Genomic DNA, 11,976 nt, shown 5'->3' on the forward strand with positions numbered 1-11,976 from the left:
ATGTATGGATTGTGATAAGAGTTGTATGAGCCCGAATAAAATGATTTATTAAAAAAAAAAGAAAAGAGCTTTGGAAATGGTCAAGAAAAATTATTAAAGATATAAGACAAGCAATGTCTTAAAGTATTGGTAGGATTCAAATAAAATGAATAAAATAATTGTTGAAGAAAAAATAATATATTGATATGGAGGCAGTATTAAACAAGTTTATTGGATGTTATTAAATATTTAGGAAAGAAATATATGAATGGCTTTACTGGGCTCAAAGTAGTAGGAAGTAAGTTTGCATTACCTGTTAGAACCACAAATACTGTGACAGAGCTTGAACTTTGTCTTGCTGAAAGTAAATAGCCACTGAGAGATTTTTAAGCAAGAAAGTTAACTTGATGAAAGTGATACTTTAAGCATAACCTTTGCAGGGAGGAGATGAGCCAGTCAGGGTCCAGTATAGCACCGACGAAACATATAACTCTCCTCTAGTTCTTTAATGCTCCTTCCCCCCCCCCCACCACTATCATGATCCCAATTCTACCTTACACATCTGGCTAGACCAGAGGATGTACACTGTACAGAGAAGAGCTGGAATCATGGAATCCAGGACAGATATCCCCATCAGGATCAACAATGAGAGTAGCGATACAGGAGGGGAAGGGGAAGGTAGGGGAGAAAGGGGGAACCGATCACAATGATCTGCATATAACCCCCTCCCTGGGGACATACAACAGAAAAGTGGGTGAAGGGAGACATCGGACAGTGTGAGATATGACATAATACTAATAATTTATAAATTATCAAGGGTTCATGAGGGAGGGAGAGTAGAGAAGGGAGGGGAAAATGGGGAGCTGATACCAAGGGCTCAAGTAAAAAGCTAATGTTTTGAGATCGGTGATGGCAACAAATATACAAATGTGTTTGACACAATGGATGGATAGGTGGATTGTGATAAGAGCTGTATGAGCCCTCAATAAATTTACAAAAGAAACATACAACTTTCCTCTAGTTCTTTAATGCCCCTCTACTATAATGACCCCAATTCTGGCAAATCTGGCTAGACCAGAGCAAATCTGGCTAGATAAGAGCTGGAAACACAGGGAATCCACGACAGATAAACTCCTCAGGACCTATATTGAGAGTAGCCATACCAGGAGGGTAAGGTTGGAAGGTGGGGGGAGAAAGAGAGAACCAATCACAATGATTGACATATAATCAAACAAACAACAGGAAAGTGGGTGAAGGGAGACAGCAGTTAGGGTAAGACATGAAAAAAATATATAAATCATCAAGGGTTCACGAGGGAGGGAGGGAGGGAAAAAATGAGAAGCTGATGCCAAGGGCTCAAGTAGAAAGAAAATGTTTTGAAAATGATGATGGCAAGAAATGTACAAATGTGCTTGACACAATGGATGGATGGATGGATGGAAATGGATTGTGATAAGAGTTGTACAAGCCCCCAGTAAAATGATAAAAAATAACAAAACAACAAAAAACCACCTGGAATTGCATAAAAGAAGTCCAATATTTTAAATAAGAATGAAAAAAAGGATAACTTTCTATTTAAAGCACAGAATAAGTTGAGAAGGCAGAAAATTCATCAGGTAGGAAACTGTTGTAATAATATAGAATTGAGCTCCATGCAAATACTGCCACTGAAAAAGCAAGGGCATCAGAAACAGTCAGCCTATGACTGAGTGCAGAACTGAGCCATCAGAGCTGAATGTCTGGGTCTGTACAGTAACACTTATCTGGAAACGCTCAGCAAACATCAATACATATTTCCAAGTTTAATATCATGTTTAATAAAATCTAATAAATGTTTGTCATTTTATATATGTAAAATGCTTTATGTTTTTATATATGTAAACAATAAGATTCTAATATTCAGAAATTATTATATTTTAATAAAACACTAAACACTGCTTTGAAATGTCCACAGCATTCCAATGTAACGTAAAAATACCTCTATATTCTGAGACACCTAATAAATTGGAATGATGTAGTTACATAAAATTTATTTTATAAGTAATAGTATGATACTATATTTCTGGAGCCCTGGTGGCATAGTGGTTAATTGCTCACTGAAAGGTTTTACAACTCAAACTCTCTGCCATCAAGTCAATTGCAACCAATAGTGACCCTATTGGACAGAGTAGAATGACCCCATGGATTTCTTCACCTGTAAATTGAGCTGTATCTTTCTACCAAGGGGTGTGGCAGGTGGATTTGAACCACTGACCTTGAGTTTAGCAGCCCAACATGTAATCCACTATGCCACTACAGTTCCTTCTACATTGATTTTAGCCTAGGAAACCCTGTGAGCTAGTTCTGTTTACTATCAATTGGAATTAACTGGCAGCAAATACAGCAAGAAGGAATAGGCTGTCCACTTTAGAAGAATTAGTCACTGAAAATGCTATGAAATATTGTCAGTTACTGAAAATCTAGTGAAGAGAAACAACATCGTCAGAGAGAGTGCCAAAATGAGTCCCTCGGGTTAGAAGGCACTCAAAATATGACTGAGGAAGAAATGCAGAGTCAACCATAATGACCTGAATGAAGTAAAGCCTATGGGAGCATGTACAGAGGGTCACTATGAATTGGAACTGACTGGACATTACCTAATAATAATAACATATTTTGGTGATATGTAATCTCTAAGTACTAATAAAGTATTAGATTATCATCAGTCCATTGCTTATTGATAATCCATAAAGTTATAATTAAGGATAGACTTAAAGTTAGTCTAATAAAATGTCTTTATTGGAAATGAAGTTTTTAATTTTATTCAGAATTATTATCTTACTTCTGCAAGTATCTTGTGAATGTACTTTAGCCTTTCCTTTGTGGGTAGCAGCAATGTGCATCTTTTAAATAGTAGACCTGGAAAGTAAAAGACATACATGAAAAAATAGCAGCTAATTTAATATAAATAAGCACAGCAAAACTTTTCATGAAAGTCAAGGATTCAGTATATCATAGTGGACTCTAGTATATATATATATATATATATATATGTGTATATGTATATATATCTTATATACAAGAAGGTACCCAAAACAAATGGAGTTTTTTTTCAAAGCCATGTAAATGTTTTGCAAAACAATCTTATCACCTTCAAAGTACTTTTCCTTACACTTAATACATTTGTCAAATCTGTGATTTCACTCTTGGAAACATTTTTTCAAACTCATCTGTTTGGATGGCTAACAGCACCTCATTTTTTCTTCACCTCTTCTATGGTGTTAAATTGCTATCCTTTCATGTTGCTCTGCATTTGCAGGAACAAAAGAAGTCACACAGGGCAAGGTCAGGTGATTAAGGCAGGCGAGACAAGAGAGGCAAGCTGGGTTTTTTTTGCCCAATACTGGTGTAATGACATGGCTGCGTGGCCAGATGCATTGTCGTGGTAGCAAAACCAGTCCGTCTGCCACAAATCAGGCCTTTTTTGTCACACACTGACATGCTATCTTTTTAGAACCTCTAAATAAGAAGCCTGATTAACAGTCTGACCTGGTGGAATGAACTCCAAATGCACTATGAGTAGAGTAGACATTGTCCTTTCAGAAAGTCGACGGACGTCAGAACAAGGTTTGTTATCATTCAACATTTCACCTTTTTTGAAACAAGAAAACCACTCGTACACTTGAGTTTTACCCATAAGCTTTGTTCTACATCACAACAGTTTTTATGGCATTTTCTACACACTGTTCTCTGAAATTGGCCATCACAAAAAACAAGGTTCGAGCAAAACTGCTGTTATGAAAAAATTCATTGGGACCAAAGAGAACCTTTCCAGGTGACACCACTGGATGCACTAACTCAGAGCAAGTTGCGCGATTCTCTGCTCGCCTAGGGGGAAAATACTTATTACAACAGATCCACCCAGCAACGCTTTTCTCCATTTTGGGGGGGAGGTACCCCTAATATATGGTTGTAGTAGAATATATAGAACAATAAAACATTTCCATTTAAACTATTTTTACATGTAAAATGCAGTGAAATTATCCATTTCCAAATTTTTTCATCACTTTTAACAGAAATCCAGTACTCCCTAAGTACCATCACATTTCCCCTTCCAGGCAGTAACTACTAATCAACTGCATCTCTGCAATTACCTATTCTAGTTTTCTTATGTAACTGGGATCATACAATATTTATCCTTTTGTATCTGACTAATTTGACTCAGAAAATTGTTTTGTTTTCAGAAAATTATTATAAGGCTCATCCCACATCTTAGCGTGTATCTGAATGCCATTTCTCTTTATAGCTGAATAATGGCTGATGTGGTTTTTATACGGGAAAGTTTGGGAGGAAAGGTACAAAGCCTTTCTAATATATGACGTTTACTAAGTGACTCTGGTAAAGTAGAGGGTCAGAGATAGAGAGGAAGACTATCAACAAAACTGATTGACATAGTGGCTGCAACAATGGATTCAAATACAACAGTCGTGAGAATGGGGGTATTTTGTTCTGTTGTACATAAGGCCACTCTAAGTTGAAAGCTATTCGATGGCAACTAACAAGTGACTGATGCGCTCATCCAAAAGGCACTGCGATAAAACCTGGCAAAAAAAAGTACTTGATACTATGGGGCAGATGTGAAAAAACATTTAGATTTAAAAAGATACAATAACAAAACATAAAAGTATACTAGGGAAACCTTGATTGTCTTTATTCCATAGAAAAGGAATTCTACAATTTCTTAAAAGTAACGTCATGTCCATAAAGGAACACATTTTTAAATTTTGCCAATGTGAAATATGGCAAGAAAAGATTGTCTTGTATTATTTTTTTGCCAAACACAAAAATGTAAAGTCATAAATACTGAACATATCAGAAGGTTGAAGTCATTTCTATTCACAGACAGCATCCAATTTAGATTAAGTATCCATCTCTTCTTTTAAAAATACCCTTTTATGGAGTTTTCATGTTAAGAATGTATAGGGTTATGTGTTCAAATATTTTTAAAAATCCTCTCAATTTCCCAGTGAGATATGTAACTTGAACTACAGTGATAGGAAAAGAATGATTTGTATTCTCTAACTTTAAGTGGTCTATTTTCCTAAAATGGCAATACATTGCTAACATTCTTGTAAAAGTAAATGTCCTTACACTAAAAATAAGATGTGTGGCAGGAAAAAATATGAATATTATGACTTATTTTAGTTTTCATCTTTCTGCATTTTACATAATATATTACTTTGTATAATTCTGGAGAATCTGTGAGAATCTCATTTATTTTTAGAAATTGCTATGTTGGGATAACACATAACCAGATTTGAATTTTAAACATGTATCCTTATTTTTTAGATAAAAGGACATCTTCAGTGTTTCATTTTTAGGCTGTTGTGTGCCTTTCCCTTCATACTTTGCCATCGAGACCCAAGTCATATCATCACAGCGGGGGAGAAGGAGGTTGTAAGCTGGAATTACATTTTGGTTATCATTTCTAATGTACAACTCCTATTTTTAAAGGTTACAGCTTGCCATAAACACCAAGACAGGGTGACTTATCTTTTTAAAAAACAGGTGTGCTCCTATACCCTTTACAGGCCAACTTTGCTAATTTCTTCTCCACAAAAATAGAGTCAGATGTAATGTTCTCTCTACATTGGCCATCTGCTCTGCTTTATATAAAGAAGCAAATTAAAATTTATAATCTTCAATGTGCAGGGTTCTGAAAATGTTATTTTATTGTCTGAAAAAGGAGCAGATCTGACATGAATGGCAACATGAGAAAATGGTAGGTACAGCAAACATGTACCTGAATAATCAATAATAAACCAGATGTCCACATCAAAATTAAATGGAAGGGTGAAGTCATTGCATGAATAAAATATTTTAAAATCCAGCCATTAAGGTCAATATATTTGCAATTTGTAATTCTCACCGAATTATCCACATAATTGTCTTAATGCTTTATTTTGTTTATGCAATTAAGACTTGCTCATACAGAAAAACATCACCAGTTTATCCTTGCAGATCAAAACCAAAGGAAAATTTCCCCTACAACTAGCAGTGTTTGACAACAAGACACAATAGAAGTAGTAAAACGTAATCGCCATATTCTTCACAGGCTTTACGCCAAGCCTAAGCATAAATACTGAAACCAACACTGCTAATCAGATATCACACTTTTCATTTTGTCTTATTAAGCATACTTGTCAAATATAGTTTGATGTACATGTACATCTACATAGTTTATTATCTTAAAGCTGGGCACCCTTGAAAAGGCACTATTCACTTGGCTTACTACCATGCTTTTATTAAAATCTCAACATCACCTTGATGTTTGGTTTTATTGTTGTGCCTGGGTTACTTGAACAGTGGTTTTATAATTAAATTAGTGTCATTAGTTAAGTCAAACTTAGAAATTTATTTTCACACTGTGAGAAGGAAATCAATGAATGAGGTAAAAGATAAAACTGACCATAAACCAACAGGAGAAAGATTCTATAGAACTTTCTTTGATAATATCAATTTAATTATAGCATAATGATCTCTTAGGAAATGTTCAGAGTGCTTTAAAAATAAGGAAACCTTATATTCTGAGAAGAGAATAAGTGATCTTCCACAATAATGTGTTTATATTTCTTATTTTTTAAGGCCTAGATTATGATTGAAAAGAAGGTATAGAAATAAACTCATTAGATCCACAGAAACGAATCAAAAGAAAATACATCAATTTCTTAAACTGTTAAGCCACCTAAGAGAAGAAACATAGGTGACAGTGCGTTCACACGAAATCACAAAGACTAAGACTGACACTTTACATTTCAGTATATCCTGTTATCTTTAACGATAAATACAAGAGACTGTTGCTATGAGGAAGTTCTCACATTGGAAAGATTAAACGCACCACAGAAATTGTCATATTTTAGGAAATATATCATTTCCCACTGATATTACAGAATTATATGATAAAATCCCCCAAATTAAACATAGTTCTTTACTTGAAATTCTCATTACATAAATTACCTAGAGATTTGTAGTGTTCCAGTATAGCAGAATCTTGGCTTCTGTCAGACAGCTCAAGTTTATGGAAGTCCTGCAGTAAAAATCTTCTGCTTCCTGATGAGCTTGAGATATAATTAATAATGTATTGGCTGACAGTTTTAGACACCATGCTTAGCATGCTGATATCTTTCACTACCAAAGGGATGGAAAAAGAACATCACTATTAGTACTGTCTATTAATTTATAAATAAACCCATTAATAATAATAGAAAAATAATAAGCCTAGTAGGGGAAAAAGATTTATTTCAATTATTTCAAATCCAGTTTCCAATGAATTAGTAACATGGTGAATGTAATAAGTTGCCATACTATTGAAATTAGAAGCATGGTTTTAAAAGAGTGAAAAAGATCATACTTTATTCTCACTGTACCTTTAGCTTACAATACTGAAACATTAGAAAATAAACGTAATGTGAACTTTATCAACAGTTTATCAGGGCCAAAGAAGACAAATATTTGTGTCTTCAGTAGCCTAAGATAGTCCTCAAACCTCACCTGACAGATATCTTAAGATTATTTGAAATATTTCCAGTGGTAAGGCTTTGAAATTTCCGAGGGTTGATAAGTGAGAATTGGAGTCAAAGACTTTGGAAAGATAGCTGAATTGACGATTACTTCGTCTATATTTCTGGCTAGGGATCAAGGTGAAGCTGGTGTTTATTCTGGATGTCATCTTTCTTCTTATCTCATCCATTTCTCTGGTTAGAAAAACAGCACATATACACACACAAAATAGAAGAAAGGACATTAAAGCAATGAAGAATTGTTTTACAATAAAGAAGTTGCTATGTGGATGGGCAACAGCTGTCTCTCCATATTTATAAAAGTTTTAATATGATGGCCAATATATGTCATTTTCTAACAGTAATTTATTCAGCTATGGATATTTATTTATTTATTCAGCTATGGATCTATTTATTCAGCTATGGATCATTTTTAAGACCTCAAAAATTTTCATCACTTTAAAATACTCTGGACAGAATAAGGGTTTTACTCAAACATGAGGCATGTTATATGTGGATAAGGTATAATTTGAGAAAAGAAATATACAAAATAGAAAAAAGTAAAAGATATAACACAAAATCAATATAATATAAAGAACATTCACTATTAATCAATTAATATTTTAACCCTTATCTAAAAATTAATGTAGTAATATACTTTAAAATTTCGTAGTAATATTCTTTCTATTAAAACTGAGTAGATCTGTTATGAGAAACAATAAAATTAAAATGTGAAAGACTTTAACTTCAAACCCATCAGCTGCTTCAGGAAGAAAAGTGAGGTTGTTTAGTCCCATAAAGACGTACAGTCTCAAAAATCCTATATAGTGTTGCCATGAGTTAGACTCATTCAATGGCAATGGGTTTGGCTTTTGTTTAGTTTAATAGCTTAAGTAGGTCACGTTGCTATTGCCAATTATGTACTCTACAATAAATAGGCAGTAAAATTACTAAAACTACAATAAGCAAATGTATAGTAACAGCTCAACTTTCAGTTCTACTTTGTATTAATATAGTAGTTAAATCTTAGGAAAGGCCTTATCACTTGATATCAAAGATGAACATTTCCTAAAGGAATTTATTAAAATCAGAGTATTTACTTATAGTAGACACTAAGTCTTAAAAATATATTATGTACCACCAAAGGTTTAAGTGGAGAGTAAATATTTTGAAAATGATGAGGGCAACGAATGTACAAATGTGCTTGACACAACTGATGTATGTATGGATTGTATTAAGAGTTATATGAGCCCCCAATAAAATGATTTAATACATATATATTATGCATCACAATGACCTCAATTCACTTCATTGTTCCAATTTAAAAAACACTGTCTTTTGTGCATATCTCTAGACATATGCACATGTATATGCATATACATCTGTCCATGTATATGCATTATATATATGGGTGTATGTGTAACTCCTTGTTTCTAAAGTAATAACCAAGGCATTAAAACACATCAAAGGGAGGAAGGGAGAAAAGTGAGGAGCTGATATCAAGGGCCCAAGTAAAAAGAAAATGCTTTGAAAATGATGGTAGCATGTGTACAAATGTGCTTGACACAATGGATGATTGTGTGGATTGCGATAAGAGATGTAAGAACCCTTAATAAAAGTATTTAATAAATAAAAAAACCAACAGCACATCAAGTAATTACTAACATAGCTGACCAAAATATATTTTTCCATTTGGGCACAAAATTGTTAAAATAATTTTGTTACTTATTCATCTTAAAAGGTTATATAGCAACTTATACCACTAATAGTTATATATTTTTAAATATGATATAAATTTTGTGCTTAGTGAGAAGCATTATCTGAAAGGGAATGATACCACAATGCGTTGCTTCAGCATTCAACGAATGTTTGATTAGCAGACATTTTAAAATCATCATTAAAATTTCACAAATAACATCTTACTGTTGAAAATTTTATGAAGTTTAGTTAAATAGAAAGTTTTTTTAAATAGAAACTTAAATTCACTTATAAACACTGTGGTTTATACCCTTTCTGAATTTTAAATGTATCAAAATTCCTATTGTTATATAAAAAAGTTGTCACACTATTCATACTATTTTGGTAATTTGCTTTATTTCAAGCACTACTATATTATAACCTCTTTCCATGACAATAAAAATGCCATCTCTATCTATCTATCTATCTATCTATCTATCTATCTATCTATCTATCTATCTATCTATCTATCTATCTGTCTATCTATCTATCTAATGGCTGTGTGATTTAGCCAAATGGAAGAGTCTTAATTTACTTAAGCCATAGGCTGCTTTCAATTTTTCACAGAATGTTTCAAAGCATTTTCTTGATAATAAAATTCAAATCTGTTCCACAATTTGCCATTTCCTAAATAGGGCCTGTGTCTTCTGAGACACTGATACCGGGGTTCCCAGGACAACTTCAGGGGCAGCCTCGAAGTTTATCTATTTTTTAACAAGGGGGCTAAAAAAAGAGGGGAGGGTATGCTTAAATTCTTTACAACTCTTGGCTCCTCATAATTTATCACTTTCCCTCGCTCAGAGCCGCACACGTTAGGGGGAAACAGCTGGTTTTCTGAAAACCCTGAAGGTGTCATCCTAAATTCTCTCACCCAATCCAGAGGAAGGGAATCAAGCCAAAATTAGGATGCTGTCTCCACACCGCGTCCCTTCCTCGGCCTTTGGTTATGTGGGGACCCCAGAGAAGGGACATCTTTTTTCCCCCCAGAGTCAAAAAACGTCAACTAGAATCCCACCGGGGCTTCTGCGGTTGTATTTGTACATAATCCCCCTTGAAGAGGACCCTTCTCATCTGCTAGGTTATTAATCCAAAACCATCTCCACGGAGAAGCTGGTCAATATTAGGCTCAAACTACATGATACCACGTAACGATGGACCGATCACCTCAGGAAAAGACGGTGGGGGGGGCACAAAAGGTCGTTTCCCCCCACATTTTACCACAAGTTGTGATAGTTTTCCGGCTAAAGAAATGAAATTTAGTCGTTTTGTCCCCACCATCCTCAAATGTCTCAATGTTTAAAAAAATTTTTTGTTTTTTCCCTCAAGTTTCCCACCGGAAAGAGGGGTGGGCCTGGCGGCGGTCGCGCGGGAGCTGCGTAGCCACTTCACAGGCGTCCCCGGGGCCGCAGGACGATCTTAGAACCCTCCCAGGAGCCCCCGCGGGCACAGCCACGCCCACTCATGAATATGAAACGAGCCGGCGTCCCGTCCAGCCCCCGGGGGCTCAAACGCGGCGGACGCTCCCAGAAGCCCCAGCGGGCGGGAGACCGCGCCTCTCGAGGAACCGCGCGCAGCCTCGGCCCCCGCAGCGCCTCCCGCCCCTCGGTCTGAGACCCGGAACCTTCTGCTCCCGTTTGAGGACCAGAAGGGGAGGGGCGCCGTGGCTGGGTGTTGGGCTGCTAGCCACGAGGTCAGCAGTTCGAAGCCCTCAGCCGCTCTCGGGCTGCCCTCCAGGGACATGTTGCCAGGGGCGACCCCGCGCTTGGTAGACCAGATGAGTTGACACAGTGGTTGCGACCACGGGCTTAAAGGCGGCGACTGGGCGGACGGTTCCGCGGGGATTCGTGCTGCTGTGCACAGGGCAACCATGAGTCAGCAACAACACACCAGGGTCAGCAGCCAACCGAGCCACTGGCTTGTCAGCCTCATTCTGGTGGGGTCAGTTAGGAGAGCTCCTATCAGAACGTCCCTGGGTGGGGTGGGGGGTGGGGGGAATAAAACTCCAGGCACTTCTTTTGAAATGTGATCTGGGTGCCTACAGATCGAAAGAAGACAACTAAGTGCCCATCACCTTCTCAAGGTGGAGTCCAAGGCCCATCTGTCCAGCTTGGCGCTCCTCTCTTGAAGATGAAGTTTTTATTCACTTACCCATTAACTCAGTAACGGTTTACTGGCGTTCACTTTGTCATTGGGCAATGGAGTAGATCCTGAGGATACTACAGAGAAAAAGACACGTTTCCCGCTTTAACGGACTATTACTAGCTTCAAGGGGAGTGATAGAGTAAACAAAACCAAACGAAGATAATCACAGGTTGGGTGCAGTGATCGGGAGGAAGGCAGTGAGCAACAGGGGCTGATGGTGGGGTGGGGAGGGGGCTGCTTTAGACCGACCTTTGAGAATTTAGGAAGAAGGAAGAGCCAGCCAGGAAAGGAGTGGGACTGGGTGGGGAGGTGGAGGGAGGGAACAGCAAGAGCAAAGGCCTTGGAGGAAGGAATGATTTTGGAATTTGCAAACTGGCTGACTGATTTTGTGAGTAAGCAGCTGGAAACAGGAAGAGGTAGGCACAGAGTGGAACCCTTAGCAATCCGCTCCATATTAGAGCCACCAAATGGATATGCACCCACACCCCACATTCAAATAAAATATGTAGATTACTACAGAAAGGTGGGATTGAAATTTCAATTTGCAGTTTTGGGGGAGCCAATTCTCTTTCTCCTCAGT

General features: G+C 36.8%; 1 protein-coding gene across 1 annotated transcript in view; it reads right to left on the reverse strand.

Annotated features, from left to right (window-relative positions):
* The window catches only part of FBXO47 (F-box protein 47), a 34,846-nt gene extending 24,196 nt beyond the window's left edge, over positions 1-10,650 (reverse strand). Inside the window, exons 1-4 of the mRNA XM_075561748.1 lie at positions 10,589-10,650; positions 7,510-7,712; positions 6,976-7,146; positions 2,801-2,877 (exon numbers count right to left, since the gene is read on the reverse strand). Of these exons, the coding sequence (XP_075417863.1) occupies positions 2,801-2,877; positions 6,976-7,146; positions 7,510-7,708 (447 nt within the window). The 5' untranslated portion in view covers positions 7,709-7,712; positions 10,589-10,650. The remainder of the gene's footprint in view (positions 1-2,800; positions 2,878-6,975; positions 7,147-7,509; positions 7,713-10,588) is intronic.
* Positions 10,651-11,976: the final 1,326 nt, after the last annotated feature.

Source organism: Tenrec ecaudatus, chromosome 10, assembly GCF_050624435.1.
Source record: "Tenrec ecaudatus isolate mTenEca1 chromosome 10, mTenEca1.hap1, whole genome shotgun sequence".
Lineage (NCBI taxonomy): Eukaryota > Metazoa > Chordata > Mammalia > Afrosoricida > Tenrecidae > Tenrec > Tenrec ecaudatus.